Source organism: Leguminivora glycinivorella, chromosome 19 (assembly GCF_023078275.1).
Source record: "Leguminivora glycinivorella isolate SPB_JAAS2020 chromosome 19, LegGlyc_1.1, whole genome shotgun sequence".
NCBI classification, from domain to species: Eukaryota; Metazoa; Arthropoda; class Insecta; order Lepidoptera; family Tortricidae; genus Leguminivora; species Leguminivora glycinivorella.
The window spans coordinates 12,724,779-12,751,848 of NC_062989.1; the positions used below are offsets into that span (position 1 = coordinate 12,724,779).

Sequence of the window (27,070 nt, forward strand, 5' to 3'; positions counted from 1 at the left end):
AATATAAATAAAGCATTTTTGTATAAATGGAAAAAACATTTTAATAATTAATATAATTTATAATTTATTGAAATTAATTTCCATAGAGTACCTAGTCTGTTAATATTTTTTGATGAATACTTTTGCAAGTTAAATTGTATCTTGTTATTTAATGCATGTTAATTGTAAGATCTAATGTTTTGAAAAGAAGTGGCCCGCCGAGTTTCTTTCCGGTCTCATAGTGGACACCCCCCTCCCAACTGGGTTGCTGAGGCGTAGGGTTAGAGCCGGCGTAGCTTTATTTGACGTTCATATGCGCATTGTAATATGCCTACTTGAAAAATAAATATTTCATTTTCACTATTTTCATTTTAACTTGTGGCATCTTCATTGGTTCTTGTATTAACTGATAACATTATTTTATAAGATAAATTGTACCGTTTGTGCCCTAATAAACATTTATTAATATTATATTAATATTAAATATAAATATTATTATAGGACATTCTTACACAGATTGACTGAGGCCCACGGTAAGCTCAAGAAGGCTTGTGTTGTGGGTACTCAGACAACAATATATATAATATATAAATACTTATATATGTTATGGACCAAGTGATAAATCGGGCATTATACATAATGCCCGGGCATTATGAATAATGCCCATTGTGAGTGGGCAGTTTGATAATAACTATTCAAATAATTAAATTGCCCGGGCATTATACATAATGCTCATCCTCTGTTGGGCAAAGTAATAATAACACATCGGACAGCTGAATTTTGCCCGGGCATTATACATAATGCCCATCCTATGTTGGGCAAAGTGATAATAACATATTGTATAGCTGAATTTTGCCCGGGCATTATACATAATGCCCATCCTCTGTTGGGCAAAGTGATAATAACATATCGAATAGCTAAATTTTGCCCGGGCATTATACATAATGCCCATCCTCTGTTGGGCAAAATAATAATACCTCACCGGATAGCTGAATTTTGCCCGGGCGTTATACATAATGCCCATCCTCTTTTGCGCAAAGTAATAATAACACACCAGATAACTGAATTTTGCCCAAGAATAGACATTTTATAGATTTTTTTTTATTTTATTTACACAAAGAAAATTACACAGTATGAGCATCCATACTAATATTATAAATGGGAAAGTGTCATAACGCCGGCGGCCTGCTGAACGGATCACCGGAATCTGGCTACCGCAGTCTCACCTCTCGACAACCTTGGGGCTGTCCATAAATTACGTCATCGATTTTTTCAGATTTTAGACCCCCCCCTATAATCATCCTATCGTCATATCTTAATGACCCCCCCCTTCTCCCAAAATTGACGTCATTACCAGTTTGACAAAATAAAACATTGCAGATTTGAGAAAAATAGGGTATTATATGATTAAAACACTTGGTTATCTATGGTGTGTACATCTATGTTGCATTACTTATGTATGTTTATTATGAGTTATTTTAGTATTGTATGCGCCTTAGCCGCCTCTCACATTTGCAGTCTCACTTACTAGGTGTGCTGGAAGAAATTTCTTTTTAGAAATAATCTTTTTGTACGTGAAAAATAAACTATAAATAAATAAATAAGAATGACGTCAATTTCGAAACACCCCCCCCCCTCCCCTCTATCATTTACCGTCATCCGCAGACCAACCCCCCCCCCCCTAATTTAGAATGACGTAATTTATGGACGGCCCCCTTTCAGCCACTCTTCAAGTGTTGCTCTGTTGTCGCACCGTGTGTGCGCCCGTTTTGCAGGGCCCACTCAATGAGTTGGCAAGTCACCTCCTGTCTTTTACAATTGTGAGACTTATTGTCACGGCAGGTATCCGATAGTCTCCTCCCATAGCCCTTTATCCAGTTCATCCAACTTACAATACAATAACCCATGACTTTAGCTCCCATCGTAGCACAAAAGACAGTGTTGCACTGCAATAGTCTTTGCACCTGGTGGGGACCATATCATCATATAATAAAACATGTAGAAAAGCTAATAGATGGATTGGCGCAGCTTCAGCAGACTTTCGTGCCGATCTGTTCAAGAGACTGTACGCAGTTTCATATCAAACTACAAGGGTCACAGCCGCGAGCCGCCTGCAGTGCCGTAGGACCTCTCGATGTCAAGGATGGCTAAGATAGGACTTATTAATCGATGATTTAGAGTTAAACGACAAGTCCGACATAGGCCGCAGAGCAGAGCTCGTCTCCAGCCTTAGTGAGACATAGATGATGTCGGGGGAGGGCGAGAACCATAAGGCAGAGCTACCGGTAAGCGCTATCATAAAAGTGTACTTTCACGAATGGCAAAGATGGTGAAACGCCTAGTTTGTTTCGTAGGTATGACCAAGTGTCCCTTTCTTGCTAAGAGGGGGATAAGATAGCACTTTAGTGTCAAAAACCAATTATTAATAAACTTACATGATGAACTATCTCTGCAGAATGCCCCCACAAACATTGTGCCGCGATAGGCGGGGCCGGATTATAAAATTATACCATTTGCAAATGGTGGTCAGTCGGCTTAGTTGGGTTCTGGTAATCTCGAAGCAGAAAAAGAGGGGTTGACTTATTACGGGCAGCTGCAGTATCATAATGCCCGGGCAATGTTATAAAAAATGGCGTTCAGGCAAACTTGTTAAACTTATTATCAAATTGCCCAAAAATCACGTAGTAGTATCATAATGCCCGGGCAATGTGATAAAAAATGGCGTTCCGGCAAACTTGTTAAACTTATTATCACATTGCCCAACAATCACGTAGCAGTATCATAATGCCCGGGCAATGTGATAAAAAATGGCGTTCCGGCAAACTTGTTAAACTTATTATCACATTGCCCAACAATCACGTAGCAGTATCATAATGCCCGGGCAATGTGATAAAAAATGGCGTTCAGGAAAACTTGTTAAACTTATTATCAATTTGCCCAATGGTCACGTAGCATTATCATAATGACCGGGCAATGTGATAAAAAATGGCGTCTAGACAATGATTAATCACTTTGCCCAATATGGCTAGGCATTATTCATAATGCCCGGGCATTATACATAATGCCCTTATTAATCACTTGGTCCATAACATATACATAGAGAAACATCCATGACTCAGGAACAAATATCTGTGCTCATCACACAAATAAATGCCCTTACTGGGATTCGAACCCGGGACCGCGGCGCAGCAGGCAGGGTCACTACCGACTGAGCCAGACCGGTCGTCAAACATTAAACGTAAGACATTAAACATAAGAAACAAAGAAGATTGGTACTGACATTGAATTACCTATGATTAAAACTTGTGGATATGGTTTAATACTAGTCAATGCAGTTGGGTGATTTGCGTAACTAACATATGTTAGGTTACTATGTTGAGTTGAAACCTATTTACCTAATCGTAAACGATTAAGATACATAGTAATATGTATTTCATAGCGGATGTAACCTATCCGGAGTTTTGTTTGAAGTATTTAAGTAATTACTTAAAAGTAATTACTAGACATGCCAATAGTGGATTTGGTCTAATACTGAACATACGGATCCCTACCTCGGTCTAATAAATAACGAATTAATTCACAACTTTCCAATTTTTTTTTATGTATTGTAAATTTGAGTATTTTGCGCAAATATTTGCTACATTTTTTTATTTTGTTTGTCCGATTTATCCGAGGCATCTCTATAGTCGGTATCTTTAACATACATACATACAATCACGCCTGTATCCCATGAAGGGGTAGGCAGAGCACATGAAACTACTCAAGTTTCAGTGCCACTCTTGGCAAATAAGGTATCTTTAAGTATTTAAATAAATGTAAACAAAATCTACCCTCAAAAGGCTTCTTATGCCAGTTGAGAATAATTTAAAACATAAGAAATTTAAACATATGTTGCTCAGTGACAGATCCACCTGGTTTGTATTTGTTTAGTTAACCTGTAGGTTGTGACTACCCGAAAATGAACAAATTATTTGTTTACATAACCTAAAAGTACAGAGTATAGTTATCACTACGGAACCCTGTACAGAGCATGTCCCGTCATGGTCTTGACCGCGTTCTTCTCTTGTTTTTACCGTAATTGTTCACAACCAAGGCCATTGGCTAAGTTGATGGCCCTTTTCACTCGATTTATGACTATTAGATAATCGACAGTGGATCAACAACAACATATGAAGTTATAGATGGTGAACCAAATCTTAGTACTAAAAAAAGACGCGAAATCTAAATTTTCTATGGGAATTAAACCTTCGCCCATACACTTTTAATAAATTTTTAGGTGTTTAGCTCGATGATTCCACCAACATTAAGGTTTTTTAAGGCACGTGTTTTATTGAAGACAATTGGCTGGTGAGTCCTACATTTTTGCCAAGATTTGGTTAACCGTCTATAACTGGGCAAAATGCTGTATCACTGGACCACAGAACCCCTCGCAAGAACTAGGTATACAAGAAAAATTAATGAACCATAAATTATAAAGGTATTTAAGGCTGTTTTACACACTGAGTTCATAAAGCTAGTTATACATTACTCAAACACGCGATCATTATACGCAATATAATCCGATTCCATAGTTTTTATTTCATGATTAGGTAAGTAACTTCGATTAAAAAGTAATAACTGTTTTTCTCGATTCAGTTCCTACGATTATAACATTTATAACTCGATATAAAATCGTGTTTACGATGAATAACTATACCGCGAATACAGGGTGCCCATGAGGAAAGGGAAAAAATTAAACCACGCATTCCTGGGGTCATAAGGAGTAATAAATGTTATATAAACATAGGTCGAATTTTGCTTTTTAATTTTGTAAAATTTTTCTTACATAATAAATACATAACTTTTGATTCTCTAGTATAACAGTGCCTTAGGGCGAGCTGGCAACGTTTGTTGTTGCTGTCTCTTTTATTTTTACAAGAGGCAGTGTCATGAAGACTTTTTTGAGCATAGACTATTCAAAGCGAGGTCTAAATTTTTCTTTGTTAATGACCGCAACACGCTGAATATTAAATAAGAAATAGGTTGGTTTACACAAATACACGAATACGAAATATGTCTTTCTCGCTTCCTAAGACCACCAAAGAGAATCCTACTACTCAACAAACAGTTTACAAGAGTTTCGCCATCATAGATACTCTTTAGATGCGATAAATGAATGGCCACTTAAAAATAAAATTGTCCATGCCATTCAACATTCAGAATGACTTTAAACGTCAGTGTTGTTGTTGTTTATTTTTGCAATGAACCTGGATTTATCAGAAATGGACTTTTAAACGAATAATATTAGTTTTACGAAGTACATACCTACATGAAGTTCTTAAAGAGTCACCGATTAATATTAAGAACAAGAGGGTTCTATCTAGTTCAGACGGTCAGCCTTTAATAACGGAAGTTTACTAAAACGATGTGTTGTGGACGTTGTGGTTGAGTGAAATAAGTTCTATCATGCATCTTCCGGCAACATCGCGACTTGAGCATTTAGCTGTTCCAGGTGAGAGGACGGATCCTAGACAGCCATCAAGGATTTGCAATTAAAATTACTCTTAAAATTTTTATTGGAAATGGTGATAGTACTAGTTTGTATTGTACGATTTAAGTTGAATAATAAAGTTTTAATTGTAAATTGAACTTCAGGTAGGTAGACTTTTTTAAATAAATGAATACTAAAGATATTGTGTACGTTAATTAGACTAAATGAGATACGTAATAATGAGCGTAGACTTTTAATAAAACCCAATACATAATTACAAAAAGAACTTGAAACGACATACATTAGTACCTTTTACTACCATATCCGAAATGGAAAAAGGCATTGTATCTCTGAAACAAATATCATTTTCATTCAAATACAACATTGTTGTAGGTATGTGGCTTTCTTCGTTTAGGTAGGTACTAGTACCTAAATACGAGAACTAACGATTCACAATTCAAAACTTGTTGTTGGCTTGCGGGAAATTGCATTGCAAGATTGCAATTAATTCGTAAACTGTTCTATTCTAAATTATTTACTAATGTTCCGTATTTTGGGAGAAAAAAACATTTTTAGGTCTGACAAGTCAACAATGACGTTATCCAACTGAGTTTGACTTACGCAGTCAATTCAGACGTGTCAGTCTGGCAACGTCGCAATCATAAAGGTGTTTTGTACTGGTGATTTACTTCCAACTTTTTTACACAAAAATGGCAATATCTCAAAAATAAAGCCGAATTTAGCAAACATTAATTAGCATTTTTAACTTCTAATATGGTCAGGAATATGATGTTAAAATATTTCCCTTTCCTCATGGGCACAGTGTATAATGAAGTTTGTTTAGTTTTCTTCTTAATATTCTAAGATTTCTTAGCAAATTTACTCTACTTCTATAATAATCTAGATTTTTAGGTGCATCAGTGCCGGCCATATTTTGTCCGTAGGACTTTTTAAAATAATAGCTTGCAACAATGACCATTGTAAGTGGTTTATACCACACTACTTTAGGTAAGTAGTCGAGTAGTCCTTTGCGAAAGCGATGAAAAAAAAATGGCCTCGTTTAGGTGTAGGGTAATTTTGTTTAAGGTATCAATTGCATGATAAAAATTATTGCAAAGTACCTTTTTTGTCATATTATTATGCTGTTTTTAATACTGTAATTCACTAGATATAGTTAGTATTTTATTGCAGTATGCCATCATGAATTGGTGCATAAGTACTAGTAAAACATTTAATCTCATTTATCGTTACTTTATGCTCATTGCTCAATTGCTCATACTATTGGCCGGTATTTAAATTGAAAAAAAAAAAAAAAAACATTCCTAAAAATTTTAAAACAATAAAAACCACAGACTACTTGTATACAATACAGTACTACTCGTCTATTCGCAATGTCTTCGTAAATACCTGACCTACCACAAGCTGCTGCGTGAAAGTCATGCTAATTTAGATTCGTTTCACGTTTTTATTACAGTTTCAGACTTCTTTGCACACAAGCAAAAATGTCTATTAATTCCTTTACTTTCTTTCGATGTAAAACGAATGGATTCGTTATAGTAAAAAATAACTGTGTGAAATACTAGAATATCTAGAATACTGTAGTAACAGAAAAGTAGGCTTAATTGCAATTACGATAAGGTGAATTTTAGTATTATGTTCGATCTGATGATGAATGTTTGCAATTAAGTACACAACTGCTATTATGTATAGTTTTATAATATAGATTAAGGTACTAGTGCGATGAAACTGCGTCCTGACTCCTGTAACACAGGGTTTCCTAGCTCAGGACACAGGGTCGCGATTTTCTGTAATTGTTAATTTATATAATAAACTTTTTTCATTTTTCTTTTTTTTTTCAAGAACTTAAGAGTTGAAAATACTTTGTTATATTTACAGTATGACTTACTTTGTTTTGTGGTATTGTGCCTTACAGTAAGTAGAAGATATATTCCGCAAACTATTAGCACAATAAATATAATAAAGAGTACTACATGGTATAATAAAGAGGCCATACTGTAGCCACTCCCGCTCCCCGCTGAAAGTGCCGTCCACACCCTCTCGGTTACCTTACAGTTACCGCCTGTCAAAAACGCGAACAGTCGACCTGTCATATGTCACTCATAAAAGCATAGTACGCGTTCACCTACACGAGCTTAGAATGTGGAACGCGCTTCTTTCATATATTTGATCGCCAGTGTGCGAGATGTGCTTGTAGTAAGTCGTTGGAATCCAGAACAATGATGCAAGTATACAAGTCGAAAAAGGGGTAATTAGATAATCGACAAAAGATCCCCATGGGTCAAAGTGTAAGAACCCCCGCAGATATAAGGTCAGATAAACAAATCGCGCGTAAAGTCGTCATTAAAATGGACGTTGAGGGTCAGGGAAACTGAGAACTCCATATACACATACGCGCTGAAGTTCATATTGCCTATAGGCGGAAAGTGTTTTACAAACCTGGTAACCTATAACTCCAACGTGGTGACGACAACGGGATGAACAGAACAATCTCACACCTAAGGATGCTGAAGACCGCGCGGGCGAAGTGGAGAAGACTGAGCAGGAAACCCGACCCTGGCGCTAGGCCGGGAAAACGCTAAGTTGAAGAAGAGCACTGACCTGAGTTAGCCCGAGTCTGTAGCTGGTCACATCTAGGTCCAGAGCTAGGAGCATATCGTCCACGACCTGACGATCCGACAGGGGTGTTGAGGGCGGTGCCTCTTCTGATTCGCTTTCTGATGTTGCGAGGAGGCGGTACCTGTAGTAATAATTTATTTTAAAGAGTGTCAATACAGTACTGAAGTACAGTCAAGTGTAAAAATATGGGTGTACACAATACACATCTTACTCAAAAATGTATCCCATAGCATCTTAGTCCGGTGTAATAAGAGCGTAGTACCATATTTATGAGACGATTTTTTCGATACATATTTTTGCACGACTGTAGTTACACCTCTCTTTCTGGGTGGCATGGGATGTCAGTCTAAAATACGTATACTACTAATTTAATTGGACGGAATAGCGGATGTCTCACACATGCAACTGTATGAACTCAAGCATTTATATTTATACAATACCTTATGAGATATGTAGGTATGTTACTAGAGAGATTCGATCGCTACGGAGCATAACTAATTATCAGTATTATAACACTGACTAGGCGCCCTCATTCCTAGTCATTTTCCACAGAATGTACGAGAATATTGTATACCTATTTAGACAAAGCGTTGAAGTATATATTCTCAAATAACCTAACCTAACCACAAAATTAAAATTTTGAAAAAACCCCCGACTGCGACATAGTTGACCGATTTTCATGAAACATGGCTAAGAACACTCCCGACTAACTCAGCTTTCAGACAAAAAAAACTAAATCTAAATCGGTTCATGCGTTCGGGAGCTACGGTGCCACAGACAGACACACACACAGACAAACAGACAGACAGACAGACAGACAGACACGTCAAACTTATAACACCCCTCCGTTTTTGCGTCGGGGGTTAAAAAGTAAAGGAAAAACATGGTGTTTCTTCCCTTTATGTCAGCATTTATATAAATGCAAGTTCTTATAATGCACAAAAGAAGATTTTGCGTATTTTAGTCCCGAGGCAGTCGCGAAAAGGTCTGGCCTAACCAGTTTTGGAGAGGCAAAACATATCAAAAACAAAAGAAAAAATGGAGAATGAATGCAAGCGGAGGGTTAATGGTCCCACAGTGCCAAGGACAAGATGTTTTCATTGGGATTTTGAGGTATTTATTTCCTCTTTTAAATTAAATTCGTGGCGTAGTGAATACTCGTATAAGTGTGCATCAAAGTGTTTTTTTTTTTTTACTTTTTGTGTTTATGTAAAGATCACATAATTGATCAGAGACATAATTTTAACTGGAGTTGCCCATACTTTGTAGGCTATTTCAAATTAGAGAATTCAGAGTCAAATTAGTGAATCAATCAATCAAACATTTTATTTCTTTGAATGTAGGTACATTGTAGGTCGGTAATACATTTTTTGATCAGCACATCCTGCCACATACGGCATAGAAATAATAATGCATGCACGTCATAAAACCACTAACTTACTTATATAAAAAATATTGTCTAAATATCAAAATTATTCAATTTAAATAACGTTTCATTATATTCAATTTTCATAAAAATAAAAAATAAATACATTTATAATTAGTTCATATTCATATTATCAACTCCAAGTTCCAACGGCCATTGCTGACTTTGTAGTGTGTATTTGTGCGCTACTAATAAGTATCTCAATTTTTTACAATAAGTGCAGTCGCAATTGCAAATCGTCAGTGTAGTACGTTATACACCGTGTTTTTATTGAATTCCGTCAAATTCAATTAATTTCTCTAAGGAACCGTCTTAACTCTTACGGTTATCGAATTGACAACGTTTCAAAATTTTCAATGTCCCTAAATCGAAAACCATTTCGAGATATACGCTTGTAGATCACATAAATAATTTTTTTAATTTATTTCTCCGTATTTTTAGGATAAAAAATCTTAAAAATAGCTTAAAGGGGAAGTGACGTCAAATAGCTGATTTAGAGCTGCCACTATAACAAAAAAATCTTCCAGTTGGGATGTCACTTGAGTTTGACAGTGACACTTATCACTCTTCGTAGCAAAGATATTAAAAATTTCATGGCTTAATCTATGGTTCGTAGTCATTCACTATTGGTTGACAGTGACACTTGAGTCACTTAACACTGACAGTCAGACATACCGAACTGTTTGAGCTGACTGTTAAAACTTTTTTTTTAGAAATGATTTTGTCGTTTTCTTATGTGTATGAAACAACACATGTAACGTCACGAAGCTGTTGTCTTGACGTTTGTAACTTACGCTCTTTCTGCTCGAAGTAGTAATAAGAAGGGATTTTCTCATTAAAATAGCAGTTTTTGGAAAAATAAAAAAATACGTGTATCTTTTAGTATTGAGTTCTTTCAAACCAAACAATAAAAAGTTGTACTCAAAAATATGAAATGTTGTCAATTATTAAATAAAGAAACGTACCTCAAATCCCAAGAGAAAAAGGCACGGTAGCCTAGATGGCGTTACACCTTTGGGAAACGCTCGGCTAGATGGCGCTAATATTAATATTTGACATTTTAACACATATCTATGCACTGTGATTACAGATTTTACTTTGACAGTAACTCTCTATATTACTCGATCCTCTTTGCCATTTACTTATGTTATTTGTTTTGACATGTGCTGTCAGACACTTGACACTGACTTTAATGTTATGATCAAGGTTTTTCTCACACTAATTTAATTCATTTATAAGTATGAAATCGATATTTTTTTTTCGAATTTAACAAAAAGCGATATACCGGTTGGTTTTTGATAAAGAACCTAAGGACGAGTTGAATTTACGAAAAATAAAAAAAACACGATGTTTAAAGTAAATATTACCTTCTTGCGAACTCTGAGAGCGGCATGTGCTCCGGAAAGCCCTGCTTGTAGAGGCGGGCCGCGTCCAGAAGCTGGAAGCCACGGAACTGCGGACAACAAATCACATTAGCTATTGTATCATTTGCGACCGCAACCCCTTTTTTTATACCACGTTGGTGGTAAACAGGCATACGGTTCGCCTGATGGAAAGTGGCCACCGTAACCTATGGACGCCTGCAACTCCAGGGGTGTCACATGCGCGTTGCCGACCCATTAGAAACTTGTACACTCCTTTTTTGAAGAACCCCATACTGTAGTTCACCGGGAATACCTCGGCAAGCTCATTCCACAGCCGGAGCGTTTGAGGGAGGAAATTCCTCTGAAACCGCTTTTCTCTCTTTCCGTATTCCATAAAAAACAAGTAATAAAGTAGGTAGTTAAAAACAATAAAATAAGGTCTAAAAATAAAAATAACAATTTTCTTTCGGATTTAACTAGATTATGTTAAAGTGCGACTGCCAGTGATCTCAGGTGTATGGGTTTATTAGCAATTTCACACTATTCTGAGCGATGCTGTTAAGCATCGCAGACGATTCTGTTCTTTGGACGTCTTCTTGTTAAAAAAACATCATACATTTGGTCATCCCTTTGTTGCCTCCTCGCACCGCAGCGCACAACTTTAAGAATATAAAGAATAAAAAAGCCATATACCTGCGATCGCAGTAGTGGCACGTTGACATCATCGCTCTGGTCGTTTGGCTGGGCCGTAAGAAGGCAGCATACGAATTGCACGCCTCCGGCGCCGCAGCGACGTAATGTGTCAACTATTCCGTCTGCTACGAACTTGGCTTGTAGAGCTGTTGAGCGCCTTTTCATGCCCGCTGTTCCTGTATACATAAAACGTACCACGAAGTTTGGTAAGTATTTATTATATAGGCGAGTATTTACAGTACGCTGCAGAGCTATGTGACTATGTGAGCTATGTGTGTGTGAGTTACGAAAATATAGACCTAAGCCCTCCTACGTGTACACTTATAACTCAGCTGGCCAACCTTATTGCCACACGTGTCAGCGAGTATTTAAAAGCAAGTTCGGCCTGGCCAGCCACATAAGAGCACATGCTAGGAAACGTCCGTAAGGTGTATTTAGGGTCGCCGTCATCGAAAACGATGAGGAGGACTTTATATGTGACCACTCCGGCGTAGTCATAATATATATGTAATGAACTATTCATAAGAGCTTGTAATTAGGCCTACATGAATAAAGATATTTTTAATTTGAATTAGTCATTTGTTCGCGGAAGAAGTCATTTAATTCTGCAGCTACATCGTCTCGTTAACAAACCGGCTTTAGGTGCCGGAGGACCGAGTCTGGGTTATGTGTACGAAATGACGTTCAAACAAAATCAGCTCACTTCACAACTATTTTTCAATGAATAATCGGTTAAAATCACGTTACCGCACATGATTGGTCTATTTAGGAGGCCCGTCTTCAGGCATATAGGAGTGAGAGCAGCGGCTACACTCCGAGCACACTTAAATAAACATTTGAATACGTCTCATGAAACTTTAACGTGAGTATTTAGAAGTTTACCTGCGGTGAGCGTGCGTCGAATAGACGAGGCGCGGCGCAGCGTGGCGTTGTCGCCGACGGCCGAGCTCCACGCGCAAGCGCCGACGCCGCATGCGCCGCGCGCCCAGCCCGACAGGCGGCCAATCTCCTCGCTACAGACAAAAAACAACTTCAAAACCATAGCCGATAGAACCAACCGTGAACGCTTAACCCTTAAACCATTTCACATTATTTTTTATTAATTCTATTTCAACCGTAAATTTTATTTTTGAGATGCGTTTTTAAGTGTGATGGAAATAACGTTGCCGCTATGGGCAGTGCCATGCTGATAGGTGGAATGTGAGCATTCGAAAACGTGCATTCGTCGATCAGAAAGAAAGAACACCGTGCGTTTTCACATTATCCGGTCTGATATCGGATGTCGGCAGGATTTCAAAGGCAAAAATCAAAGATGGCGGCTTAAATGTATGGGATATCAGTCCTACATCCGATATCAGATCGGCTAATGTGACGCAAAACTAACTTTTATTAAACCTACTCTACTGGTTAGTGATTGATGTGTAACAGTAGAACTGAATGCGTAAAAAACTCCTAGATATGACATTAGCGAAATAAATAAAACTTACGTTTGGCTTTCTTGCAGCAACGTGAGCGCTTTCTTCGTCACAGGGTTTTCTCGGCTCGCCTTCACCCAGCCAGTGACGTCATACAGGACAGGATTTGTGCCCTGTAAGATAAACATAATTAAATCTATCATCATCATCGCTGGCCACGACATTTTAGCAGATGATTTTTGCAGTGATTTTATTGTGTTGTGCCGGTACATCTATATACAATACAATACAATACAAATACTCTTTATTGCACACCTCAATACACGAAACAACATAGCAAGTATAAACAACAACTTAAGAGGTAAAACAAGAGGCGGTCTTATCGCTAAAGAGCGATCTCTTCCAGACAACCTAGGTAGTGGAGAATAATAGAATAGAATAGAATAGAATATTTTTTTATTCGTAAGCACTTAACAACGACGATAACAATATAATATACACAAAAATTAACAACAACAATAAATTTAACCTTGTAAGTAGGTTTAGTAGGTGTCCTAAATGTAGACTTAGAGGAAATCTAGCACAAACTATACTACGCAAAACAATATACTACACACATAAAAATAAAAATACAATACATAAACATACAAATACATATATATAACTAATTACATGCCAGCTATAGGGGACATGTCTATCAAGGTATCATTGATCAATGATCAGATAAAAAGTGAAGCTTGAGAAGTATCTTAAAAGAAGTAGGAGATTGAGCGCGTCTAATATTTAGAGGTAGGGAATTCCAAAGCCGCACAGCTTGAAATGTAAAGGAGTTGTTATAGAATTTAAACGAGGACGACGGAACGGAAAGAAGCAAATTCTGAGAGGACTAAGCAGAACGGAGATAGCTGAAACGGTTCTTAAGATAGCGGGAAGTCGTTGGGTTAAAAAGAATGGAATACAAAAGGGACAGCACGTGAGAGTTACGACGAAAACGAATAGAGAGCCACTTGAGCTGCGAACGAAATTGAGAGACATGCATACATTAATACAAAATCATTTGAAAAGTTCGTTTTATTAAAACAAGTACAAGCTACATTGTGAGAGATTTGTGGACTCTGGAGCAAATCATGACCAAATGGGAATTGTATAGGGTAAGATATTTTCGGCAAACAATGAACACCATCATCATAGCCCTCATCAGCACTTTATCGCCCACTGCTCAGCATAGGCCTCTCTTCTAGTACGCCACTTCTCCCGGTCCTATGCTAGACTCATCCAGTTGTGACTCCACGGTTGCCAGGCACTTCTTACATTTGTTAGCGGCCACCATTCTGACAACAATGATATATAGAATGTTACCTGGAGATGCTGCAGAACAAACTGCCGTGCGTGAGGTGCTTTCTTGATGAGGTACTGAGTTTGGTTCGGGGGCCCGTAGTGCGTCATCACTCGCTCTAAGAATGTGTCATCGGAGGAGCCAGGATACATTGATTCTTCATCCAAGAGCCTGGCAAAGTAAAAAATGTGTTATAAAACATAATATATACGTTGCGTTGTAATATCATCATCATCATCATCATGATGATGAACTATCAAGTAAAAAGTGCACATGTACGCGGCGAATAATATTATTTCGTTTAATATATTAGAACACATTTTGTCCTAACTTGTTCTTATTACATGGCACTGGCACGGTATCAGAAAGAAATAAATCAATGTAGATCATAAAGAAATATACAACTCACAATAACCATGGATCCGAAAGAATGCCGAAATTGAGGAACTAGTAGCCGAGCCAAATAGGCGAAACCAAATCGCATCGTCTCCGTTGGTTTGGTCACCTTGAAAGGTTGGGTGAAGATCGGGCAGCCAAAAGAGCCTACTTGGGAAGACCGAATGGACGCCGTCCTGCTGGTCACCCAAAATATCGTTGGGCGGATAGAAATGTGGTTGACCTCCGCGAGCTCGGCGTTGGCGAAACCCAGCAAAGTGGTGTGATCTTGTGTTGGAAGCCAAAACTCATTTTGGATTATCGCGCCAGCCAAACTTAAGTAAGTACAGTTAACCAATTGGAACCCTAGGCCACTCAACAACCATGTCGAAATGACAAGCAGTAAAAGAATTCTTACAATCTGATTTATAATGTCACTATGACATAGTTCTACAGTGGCCTAGGGTTCCAATTGGTTGACTGTACAACTAACCATAGCAGTCCCCGGCGGTCGCACTCGCGCAGGTCGGCTTGCGAGCTGCGCACGATCGAGTTCTGCGGAGACTTGTCGAGGAGTTCCACCATCGGTCCCGGGTTCACTGTCTCCGACAGCCAATCTGCAAGTTAACACAAGTCAATTGAATGAGAAAATATTACACAAATCCATTTTGTGTAATATTATGCGTTGTCGACCTAAATACCTACTTCTCGAAGAATCCCAGGTCATAGCGCAAGGGGTAGCTCATTCCAAAACATGCACGTTGGACTTGCAATTGAGCGAGAGGCCCGTTTGTTATTTATTGGTTTGCCACGCGTCGAGAAAGTTAGGAAGTGTGAAGGTGCATTTTCAGAAAAAGTTTAAGTATGTTGCACTCCTGTTTTCAAAATATTACAGTAGAAAAGGGCCCAAAAAGTGCAATGTACAAATTTTCTCAAAAACCGCTCAATTAGTAAACATACTACGTTTGGTCACATGCTGCAAGCTAAATGCAATAATATGGTACCGTCGAGTTGATCTGATGATAGGCACAGGTATTAATTCTCGGTTAGAGTAATAGTAGCTGTTCGAAGAATAATACAGCTTTCGACTATAGCTTGGATTAAAATATTTTTTTAACTAAAATATGATTAGTCCCTTGCGATCAGTATAACGATTGTAACCTTGAATGGAAAGTGTCAGGCCTACCTTCTTCAGCCCCGTCGTCCAGTGTGATGCCTTCTTGTGCGTAGCGCTCCCGTGGCGCCACCAGCATGGCATCGTGGAAGACTGCTTGCAAACGCTCCTGTCAAGTCAATATACATTTTAATAAGATCAAAGAACAAAATCATGCACGACAAATGTTGTTTAGAAATTTTAAGACATTTATTGGATGAATTTTGGAAAATGTCCCGATACAAAATATTCATGAATACGTCTAAAGTCTTCAATGAGGAGGCGCACTGACATTTTATCCCGCCAGGCGGCGCCTGTGCTTAGCATGTCACTGTCATTCATATGTGAAAGAGAGAAAAAAAACATATCATCTTCTCGCTCTCATGTATGAAATTCTTTATCTGTGCAATGGACTAATAGGGTGGCGCCATCTGTCATACTCTTAAAGTGTGCCTCCTTATTGAAATCTACTTGTAATGTAACAGCTTTGATAGTACGGAGTTTCTTTAACATGCGATGACGTCATGACTTGAGTTCGAGAAATATTTATTCAGTGATTGTACTAGACACCTGAAGTTGCATCAGCAGGGTTAGCACATGATTGCCGCGAGAGTATGTCGCCGCGAGATAGACTACCCGTCCTTATGTCATTAATACAGTTAGAAGAAGACTTGTCATCTATCTCGCGGCGACATACTCTCGCGGCCATCATGTGCTAGGCCTACGGGATGAGTTGGAACAGTTACAGACCTGTAGATAGTTGGAGAGCAGTTTGGAGAGCGGAGCGCCGCTCTGGTGGACCGAAGACATGGGGTTGTCAGCGCCCGGCGCGTCCAAAAGCAGCAGAGATGCTGACGTTCGTGCTGATGTAGAGATGCTCCTGCACATACATAATATGATGAGGTGTATCAAAATGAGTAAGGCTGCCAGAGCTCAACGAGGGTGCGGTGTGTTGGTGACGGAAGGACCTATGGAACGAATTTGTTCCGTCTATTGTCCTTTGAGTCGTCGGCAACCCGAACCCTCCTTAGAACTTGTACACTCCTTTTTGCTGTGTACTTAACACAGCAAAAGGGAGTGTACAAGTTTCTAATGGGTTGGCAACGCGCATGTGACACTCTTTGAGTTGCAGGCGTCCATAGGTTACGGTGACCGCTTTCCATCAGGCGGACCGTGTGCTTGTTTGCCACCGACGTAGTATTAAAAAAAATGATGGCAATATAAAAACGCCGCTAGAGAATCATCAGATAATATTCTAAGACACACAGATAAAATTCCCGTTGTTCTCCTGCATTTAATATTTATTTTTACTTAATAAACATGTATTTTTATAAAACAAAGGCAAACGCCGACTAAGATCATCCAGTTGTAAATTTCAAAGACCCGCAAAACATTTGATGTCAATGCCGTACTATTTGAATACAATACTCAAAGAAGCAGGTAATTCGAAAGGCATACCTGTTGACCAGTGCAGCGATGATGTTGAAGGTCTCATTGTAGAGGCCAGTGACGAAGGCGTCCAGGGCTTCGGCGCCAGATATCTCCCTCTCAGTGGATGGAGACGGAGTTCTGCAAATAAATGTAACATAGATTTATTCAGGGTGAAAAACGCGCATGTAACACCTTTCGAATAGACGAGACGACTAAGAAAACATTTTTAGTACAGTCAAGTGTAAAAATATGGGTGCGTGCGTACAACTTATCAAAAATATGTCCCATAGCACTTTATGTCGGCGGAATAAGGTCTCGGTACATATTTTTGAGCGGATAAAATCGATACGTATTTTTGCACTTGACTGTACGTTAGTTAGATCAACAAAAAACTTTGGGAGACATATTTTTTATTTTTTCTCGTTAACGAAAACTGACTATGGTACAGAGCGTTGAAGTTTTGCGTGACGTCACGCCTAGGTACAGTTTTCACCTAACAGTGACGTCACAACCCCCCACTCCGGAACTATGATACCCTATATCTTTGTATTTTTTCATTCATTAGATAAAGCGAAAAATATGTGTTCAGTATTTCTAGACGCTCTAACTGACGGACTAAACAGAATGCCATTTTTTTAATGTACTATTGCAGGCGTCAATAGGTTACTGTGACCGCTTTCCATCAGGGGGACAGTAGAGCTGTTTGCTACCGACGTGGTATAAAAAAAAACTTCTAGTGATGCAATTGGCATATTTTGTGAACTTCCAAAAGCATTTGATTGTGTGAAGCGTGGAAACTATAATTTTAAATTAGAACTACAACACTATAGTCTGTCATAAAATGCGCTAAACATTATGTTTTCTGATCTTAGCAATAAAACACAGTTGTAAAGAAAACCCGGTATAGCGCAACGGATTTTTCAAAGTAGTGACGATATGTATAAACATTCCCCATAAATACAAAATCTATAAAAAATCTATGTATAAATTGAAATGCGTAACGTAGTTTTAAAGATCTAAGCATACATTGGAATAGACAGAAAGGCAGACAGCGGGAAGCGACTTTGTTTTCTACCGTGTCGTGACAATTTGTCATATACTTAATTATGTAATAGTTATTATAGCTGGTTATAGTTATTATAGTTAGGATTGAGATAAACGGAGAACACATCGCATATGTCCAGGAGTACCTTTATCTGGGCCAAATAGTCTCTTTCCAGGCGCGACAGGACAAAGAGATCCAGAGACGCACTGAAAACGCCTGGAAGAGCTATTGGTCGATGAAGCACTTGATGAAGGGAGACCTACCTCTGTCACTCAAACGTAGGCTCATGGACATGTGCGTACTTCCAGTTCTCACCTACGGTGCTCAGACTTGGTCTTTGACAAAAGCTCAGCAGTCCAAATTCGGGGTTTGCCAAAGAGCTATGGAGCGCAGCATATTAGGTGTAAAGTTAAGGGACCGGGTCCGAAACACCACGCTGCGCTCTAAAACTCAAATAATAGACGTAGCTCAAAAAGCGGCTAAGCTAAAATGGGACTGGGCTGGCCACGTCTGCCGAATGCCGGACGACTTGTGGGCCAAGATAACCACGGAATGGGAGCCCCACGAGTCAAACCGGGGAACCGGCAGACCACGTCGGCGATGGCGGGATAACTTGGACTCCTTTTTGAAAGATTGGCCAGATGTTGCTCCAAACAGGGATGAGTGGAAAAAGAGGGGGGAGGCCTTTGCCCAGCAGTGGGACACATTAGGCTCTAAATAATAATAATATTATAGCTGGTGGACCCCGTGTGGTGACGGGTTAAGAATTTCACCACCCCCTATCTTCCCGTGGGTGTCGTAGAAGGCGACTGTGGGATATGGGTTAAATAGTGACGTAGGCGAGAGGCTGGCAACCTGTCACTGCAATGTCACATTTTCGATTTCTTTCAACCCCTTTTTGCCAAGAGTGGCACTGAAACTTGAGTAGTTTCATGTGCTCTGCTGATCCCTTCATGGGATACAGGCGTGATAGTATGTATGTATGTATGTATGTATGTATTATAGCTGATGATACATTTAGTATCGTGGAAAATACATATAAGTGATAGGGCATATTACTTAAGCTTTAGTCATAAAACTTTAAAGCAGTAAAAGTTTGAAAATGCCTGTCTAGGCTAGGATATACTCGTAAGCTCAAATTAGCAGAGCTTTTTTCACAAGTTTAAAAATATTATATTATATTTAGGTAATTACATAATAGATTCAAATACATTATATGCATTATCATTTATTAAAACGAAATAAAAGCACACTTTTCGTCCAGTAATGACATTCCTATCTTTAATGTTTGTTAAACATAAAATATTTAAGATAAAACTTTAGGCAAATATGATACAGCATGGTTACTTGAAACGATTCTCCGCTTTGAAGCTCTAAAAATGGCCGCGCAAATATATAATACAACGTGTTTCCGATATCACTCAAAACCTCAGACACCCCAACTGATTTTCATTTTTTTAAACTCATTTAGAGTATTCATCTTTTAATCTGATGGTTACTTTTTTTTTAAATTGAATTTTTAATTTTCTGTACAGCTCTACTTGACTTTTAGCTCTACACTCAATAAAATAATTGCTAACTACCATCATAAACCATAAGACTATTTATTTGTGTACGTTACTGCAACGACATAAGGTTTACCAATAGACAGCTAAGATGTCACTGCAAAACACTTTAAAGCTTTGTCACAGTAAACTTCAAATTGGACAGATAATCGCAGTAAGCAAATTTAAACCAAATATTCAAAATGACAAGGTTGTAATTAGGTACGAGTTCAATTTGTTATGACTTATGATAAACATTAAGATTAAACTGACAAACAACGTCAAACTAGTAGCGGAAAAAATAATCGCCCAAGTAACCAGCCAGTATTAATACCCCTAAATACTGAAAAAGGTAAACAACCTCTAGCAATGCGATATACACAATGTTGTATTACGAGTACAATAGAATGGGCACGTAAAAAATAACTAATAATACTTATTTAAATAAAAATATTACCCCCATCAAGATATAGCTCAATCGATTCTACTCTCGATTCTGAACAAACTGTTTTCAGGTTTTTAGTGTTAAGTGAAACACGGTGTATAATAATGTACAGGTTATTCCAATAAAATAAGTGTCACAAAAATAGCGGAGCTCCGAGGGCATATTCAATGTCAGTATCATGTTCTGATTAGGTTTTTGTTGTTTTTTGCGAATGCATATATGTTTTTATAATCGGAAAATCTTCCATACAAAAGGTCAAAAATGTTGATTGTCTTATGACTACTGGTCCTCGGCGGCTATGTTTATATATGGAGAGTATGGGGCCTATCCTAAGACCAAGGCAAATATTATTATCGAAAAAATCATATTGGTCACTAAAACTTAAAAGTGAAAAAAAAAACAGAATATATTATATTTCAAGAAAAATCTACTCTCTCCGAATATAATATGATTCCAATTGAATCGAATAAGTGCTACAGGTAAGATGTTGGGACGTGTAATATATTAATAAAATATACAGACTAACTTATGTTTTGGTCTTAATTTTAAAAGAAACCTGTATGCATACAATTTAATTGACATGCACATATTGCACATTGACCCTACCGATATCATTTGCAAAGGAGATAATTAGTTTAATGAGCCAATTTTAAGACTATCTGGTTGGACTCACGCGAAAATAAAGTGACACTATTTTTCCCTCCGCCTTTATAAGATAAAATTTTGTTTGAATCCTTTAGTTGAGTTACAAATTTCAAACAACATGCGTGCTTGCGGAGTGATTTTGGTTTTCCTTTGTGCATGTGTTTGGAGGACATATGCCGAGGAATGCATATACGGTGCATTTGGAGAATGTATGTATTTTTTTATGAGACTTGACCATTATATTTAAATACTATTGTAGTTGAGTAATAATTCTCTACTTTCTTTTACCACTACAAAAACAATCATTCAACTTATGGGTATGTTCCAACGGTATTTTCTAACGACTGCCAATCGGCATTTCCCTTAGCCACTCAATTGCTCTAAAATTTTCAATGGACTCTATTATCAAGTAAAATAAAGGTGACAGCTGGTAACTACACATAGAGTTACCAAAAGCTACTGAGTGGTTAGTAAGATTAGACATTTTTTTATTGAGCTTTTTTTAATCCATACTAATATTATAAATGGGAGAGTGTGTGTGTGTCTATTTGTTTGTCCGTTTTTCACGGCAAAACGGAGCGATGAATTGACGAGATTTTTTAAGTGGAGATACCTAGTTGAAGAGATGGAGAGTGACATAGGCTACTTTTGGTCTTTTTCTAACGCGAGTGTTATGATTATGACCGTACTGTATAATTTAATACGATCATAACACCCAAATTAATTTATATGATTATTTAAAAAGTGCTGGCAATTTTAAACGCAAATTTTTATTTTTGCGCTTTAGTCAAGTCAATATTTGTCAGAGACATGACAAAGTTTTTATCCCATTGCAGGTTTGAGTCCCTGTCCACCGGGAACATTCTCATACACCCCCGGTTGTGGGTACGACACGATGTCGCGTCGCACGTGTCGCGCGCCCGTCGCGCGCGTCATCGGCCGCTACTGCGACTACTCGCGGTGCGACTGCGACGCGACGCGCGTGTGGGACGAGGCGGCGAGGAAATGTGTGCTGTTGAAGGATTGCTCCGACCAGACGCAGTTTAGTAAGAAGAACGAGCTTAATAAGGAGAGCGGCGATGAATAAAAAATTAATCCAATGTCATTGTATGTGATTCGAAATTAAAAGTGTAATTACTTTGCAAATAAATGATACGTGTGTTGTCTTTAGTAAAAACCCTTATTGAGTCTAAGACTCCTTTTTTGTATTGTACATGTACAATCCTTAGGTATGTTTGGGGTATTTTATGAAATGTGTGCTTTTGAAGGATTGCTCCGACCAGAATGAGCCTAGTAAGAAAAAGGAGTTTAGTAAAGTGAGCTGGCGGTGTTCATCGCCGGAGTTGCCTTGTTAAATTATGTCAGCAAAATTAGCTAAGGTTTTTGTCAGGCTGTGGAGAAGAGGAGCAGATAGCGACAAACACAGCTCTAGTTTGCTCTTCAGGCGTAACACCGAATACTCGTGCTTCAAGTAGCACATGAGGTTAATGCTAGGATGTGGGATCGGTTATAGCAAACACCGGTGTTGGATTGAGGCTATCATAGCTGTCGTGACAACGAGCCGGTGGCGATGAACATTGGTTGCGAATACTGGAATTGTCTTGGGAAACATTATCATACCTAAGGTTGTTGTTAGGCTGTGGCGACAAAGGGCCGGTAGCGACAAACACAGCTCTAGTGAGTTCTTCAGCCGAGTACTCTCGTTGTCAAACTGTTACTTTGGCTATTGTTAGGCTGTGGGCAGATATAACCGGTAGCGACTCCACAGTTAGATTAGCTGTGGTGACGATGGGCCGGTGGCAATGAAAACCGGGATTGTCTTACCTGAGGTTGTTGTTAGGCTGTGGCGACGAAGGGCCGGTGGCGACAAACACAGCTCTAGTAAGCTCTTCGGCAGTCACGCCGAGTACTCGCGCCGCTAGGCCCGCGTTGCCGAACTGGTACTTCATGCCTGAACCGGAGTTCGCTGAAACAAAATACGAGTTTACTTTAATATAATACACAATAGGCTATCATATCGAATTTGGCACAATAAATGATTGTCTTCTGTAAATAGTATTTGACATAAAAAACCAATATTTATAGATTTTGGGTATTAAAAGTGTATGATGACTACGTATTTTCGATTAATTATATGTGTATTTTTTTTATTCTGGCCACCGAAAACGCCGTCAGCGATGTAGTGACGTTATCGAATTATGATTCACACGACATAAGATAGGAGATTACCATTAACAACCCCGGCCCATCCCAGATGGCAGATAGCTGCCAGTATCTTCCACACAGCCATCTTCTCCTGCTCAGTAACTCCTAGTAACTGTAAAGCTTCCCTCAGAGCTGAGAAATCAGTATGTACGTCAGCCTTCACATTCGACGTGAATAAGTTAGAAGCATACCTTTGACGACTCCAGCCCATCCCAGATGGCAGATAGCAGCCAGTATCTTCCACACAGCCATCTGCTCCTGCTCAGTAACTCCTAGTAACTGTAAAGCTTCCCTCAGAGCTGAGAAATCAGTATGTACGTCAGCCTTCACATTCGACGTGAATAAGTTAGAAGCATACCTTTGACGACTCCAGCCCATCCCAGATGGCAGATAGCAGCCAGTATCTTCCACACAGCCATCTGCTCTTGTTCAGTAACTCCTAGTAACTGGAAGGCTTCCTTCAATGCTGAGAAGTCAGCAGGAGCGTCGGCTTTCTCGCTCGACGTGAGGAAGGGGTTGGGAGCGTTGACGGGCGCTTGGTCGAAGAGTAGTTCGCGGCGAAGGCGGCCGTCGCAACCGTGGAACAGTCTAGAAAGATAATGAAAACGTGATCAATATTGTTGTAGTCCTAAGGCACCCCAGAGGTGCAAAGGGCTTTCACGAGCTCGCGCCACGCCTTCCTATCTTCAGCAACCCTCGTGGCCTCACGTGGTAAATACTGACATAATATTTTGGGAGTTAAACTTTCGCAAGAAGCTTATGTACTCTGGCTATAAGAGTGGTAATGGGGCCCAGAAATTACCAGTTCGGCCGGTCAGTCCTTTGGCACTGTTACTCTTTGCGATTAATTCAAGAGGCCGATATGTTCTGATGGCATCTTCGCACTTTATTCAGAAAGAAAATAAATAGAAATATTAAACTAGTACTTACGTATGCAAGGCGGTCAGCCGAGACCGGCCAGGCCGCAGGTCCAGCAGTAAGGTCTGTACGGAGGCTGACACTAGAGCGCCTCCACCTTCGAAGTCCAGGGAAACCAGAGATACCACGCGCGACGCGTGAGGATTGGAGCCCGTGCTGCAATGAAAATGAAAAAACATTGTTATGTCAATCATAAACTAGAACGTTCCTTTGCTAATCCGCGAATTAACAAAGCGCGAATTAATTCGCGGATTAGCAAAGGAACGTTCTAGTTTATGATTAACATGGATTTCCGCAAAGTAACGCCTGATTCCATCGATTATTGTTATGTCAGTAAAATCTTAAGCAACAAATAGCAACTATGTTAGAAAACACAGTCAATTATCTTGCTCAATAAAATCGCCAGAAATGATGTCAAAATATAAAAATACATTAAAAATCCTTACTCAAATTGAGACAGTTTTATCATTAACTTGAAACTTGAAAAATAAAACTTGAAACTAGATATATATGTAGTGCGAAAAGTTTTTCCTTCGTATCCTTACGGAAACGTAAGAATGTGTCATGCTATTTCATTCAGTCTCAGTACAAGACGTACTGACACTGTTTGAACTAGCATGACAAATACGAAAGTTTCCGGAAAAATACGAAAGAAATTCTTTTCGCACTACGCCTGTAGGTGCAATCTATCTCATGCTCAATGTAACATCCGTTAGCTACGGATGCATTCAAACTTCAAATCTCATAGTATAATCACTGTAGTAATTCATAAACTTACCGACACGATCCAAACATATGCAGTATATCCATTGCTGCGCTCAGCCGTTCAGGTGTGAGCTTGGAGCCTTGAGCTGGATACGCACTCGCTAAGTACCAGATACAGTGCCGCATGGCCAGTGTTTTGCCAGATCCCGACCTGGGAAAGAAAAAAAAACATTAATGGATGTTACTGTGACATGTAGGCTCATTTGGAAATAGCTACAAATAAGTAAACTAGGGTTCTACAAAAAGTTGCTCGCGAACTCACGCTCATTTTGTGTCTTCTGCTCAAAATTTTGCCGACGAAGAAGTATCAAGTGTGACATCTGACTACCAAAACTCGTCTTGGCGCATACAGTAGAAGTGGCTAAGCCGGCTAGAGAACTCAAGTCTTATTGCATCTTAGCAACCAGGTTCTTAAACTCCGTTTACGGCAGTGTAAAACAAGCTTGTAAATGAAAACCTATTCAAGATCCTGCTGTTACTTAGTTCTTCGGTTTAAGTACCTACTTAAACTAACCAGTTAATTTGTTTTGTATCTCATGTTGAAGATAAAAATAAAAGATAATAGTAAAAATAACATAAAAAAATGATTTTGAATAATGACCAACTTGTTTACTTAGTTTTGACAAATTGAACATTAATTACATACGCTTCATATGGAGAAAACGTAAAAAAACGCTACTGGATTGGACTGTTTATGAATGCAAAACAAGTTTAAAATTGGTTAAAGAAAATAAAAAAAAGGAGCTGATCTCTAAATCATATTTAATATCATGTAAAAACTAACCTTGAAAGTCGAACATCATTTAATGCTTTAATAATATGTAAAATATTATCCTAACACTGATGGTGATATGAGGATTATACAAAAATAAACCTTACAATAATAAAACAAGGTTGCATTTATGGCTTTATTTGAGCATAAACACTTAAACAGAGTATATCAATGATCTGTGTGCATGCGCAACATGAAACCAATTTTGTTATCACATTCTGCTATAATTTCTAGTTTAACGCCTTTTAGGTACACTGGGAAGGATAACAATCTACTTCCACTACTAATCAAAACCGTACCTTAACTGTATTAATAAAGGTTTAACTTAGTATACAAGAATAAAGTGGTAAGTTAAGGCTGATTCAGACGACGCGCGAGCCCGCATACGATTTTAGTTACATTGCGGATCATTAAGCTTAACGTCAGTTCAGGCGACCAATCAAAAAGCGCAGTGTAATGAAACTCGCTTACTAGTTCTCGCACCGTATAAAAGGGCCCTAATAAAGGATATTATCCAGGCGGGTTATGATACGATCGGCGGTAGCAATTTACGACAAAAGTAATTATCTATTAAGTCCTAAAGCCAGGTTGTAAATCGTGCATTAGAAACGCATTTTGTAGGTGCATACATTTACACTGTTATATGCGCGGCTGGGAAATTATAGAGCAAATGTAATCATGGATTTTGCATGTTAGGACGTTTCGAATTTCAGTTAATGGCAGTATTTTAGTAAATTTATGGGATTATACAATACCTAGATACGCTATGCTATGTAACGATTAACTTGACATTCTTTTCATTCTTCATTTTACTGCATGATTAATTTTAAATATATATTTTTAATTTATATCTCGTTGAACATAATTAATAGCCTGAATGAGCAGAGATGTCCGTAGAAGTCACGGAGGCATGTCATCTGCGGAACCTCGCTGTCACCTGAAAGAGTTGGCAGTCGAGAAACTCACCTCCCAGTGAAGACGATGGCGCGGTCACGCCGCGAAGCCAACATGCAACGATGGGCAGACTGTGCTGCCGCGAATATGTGCGGTGGCATGTCGTCGGCACGGCAGCCGCGGAACATCGCTGCCACCTGAAACATTCGACAGCAGAAATTAGGCTAGAAATATCGAAGATCATCACAGTTCGATAACTTGGGCATGAAGATAGATAAAACAGGGATAAGAAGAATTTAGTTAGGTGCTGCCCCAGAGCTGAAACCGAATGTTCGGTATTATTGAGTTGATGCTGGTGTCGTTTAAGAAATAAACTAGTTATTTTGAGCACCTTCTGATTTCGTTTAAGAATGAGGCTATGGCTAAAATGAGGTACCTTTTCAGTATCGACGGGTGAGCTGCTCTTAAGCGGGCCGAGAACCAGGAGTGCATGACCAGCACGGACGTGTGCCAACCCGGTGACGTGAACGTAGGACATTTAACGCGCCGCATTCATTC

General features: G+C 38.8%; 2 protein-coding genes across 6 annotated transcripts in view; one reads left to right on the plus strand and one right to left on the minus strand.

Annotated features, from left to right (window-relative positions):
- Positions 1–27,070, minus strand: part of LOC125236272 (unconventional myosin-XVIIIa) — a 318,921-nt gene that overhangs the window by 172,199 nt on the left and 119,652 nt on the right. For 4 of the 5 annotated variants that reach the window (XM_048142988.1, XM_048142986.1, XM_048142990.1 and 1 more), the window contains 15 exons: positions 26,585–26,709; positions 24,860–24,997; positions 24,094–24,237; positions 23,522–23,751; positions 22,783–22,924; positions 17,307–17,417; positions 16,599–16,728; positions 15,882–15,978; positions 15,189–15,312; positions 14,344–14,491; positions 13,057–13,157; positions 12,452–12,582; positions 11,570–11,745; positions 10,880–10,965; positions 8,069–8,207 (listed from right to left, as the gene is read on the minus strand). In XM_048142988.1, coding sequence (XP_047998945.1) covers positions 8,069–8,207; positions 10,880–10,965; positions 11,570–11,745; positions 12,452–12,582; positions 13,057–13,157; positions 14,344–14,491; positions 15,189–15,312; positions 15,882–15,978; positions 16,599–16,728; positions 17,307–17,417; positions 22,783–22,924; positions 23,522–23,751; positions 24,094–24,237; positions 24,860–24,997; positions 26,585–26,709 — 2,022 coding nt within the window. Of the gene's footprint in view, positions 1–8,068; positions 8,208–10,879; positions 10,966–11,569; positions 11,746–12,451; positions 12,583–13,056; positions 13,158–14,343; positions 14,492–15,188; positions 15,313–15,881; positions 15,979–16,598; positions 16,729–17,306; positions 17,418–22,782; positions 22,925–23,521; positions 23,752–24,093; positions 24,238–24,859; positions 24,998–26,584; positions 26,710–26,948; positions 27,066–27,070 lie in introns of those variants that run through there. The other variant, XM_048142991.1, reaches the window with a different exon arrangement.
- LOC125236276 lies at positions 21,014–22,111 on the plus strand. Its single transcript, XM_048142999.1, has 2 exons — positions 21,014–21,167; positions 21,795–22,111. Exons 1-2 carry the CDS (start codon positions 21,077–21,079, stop codon positions 22,043–22,045), a joined length of 342 nt encoding a protein of 113 aa, XP_047998956.1. The 5' UTR covers positions 21,014–21,076; the 3' UTR covers positions 22,046–22,111.

Bases quoted from the DNA above. Each gene is read 5' to 3' on its own strand.
- LOC125236276 (XM_048142999.1), top strand. From the start codon at position 21,077: ATGCGTGCTTGCGGAGTGATTTTGGTTTTCCTTTGTGCATGTGTTTGG. The intron at 21,168-21,794 runs GTATGTATTTTT...ATCCCATTGCAG, and splicing joins ATACGGTGCATTTGGAGAAT to GTTTGAGTCCCTGTCCACCG.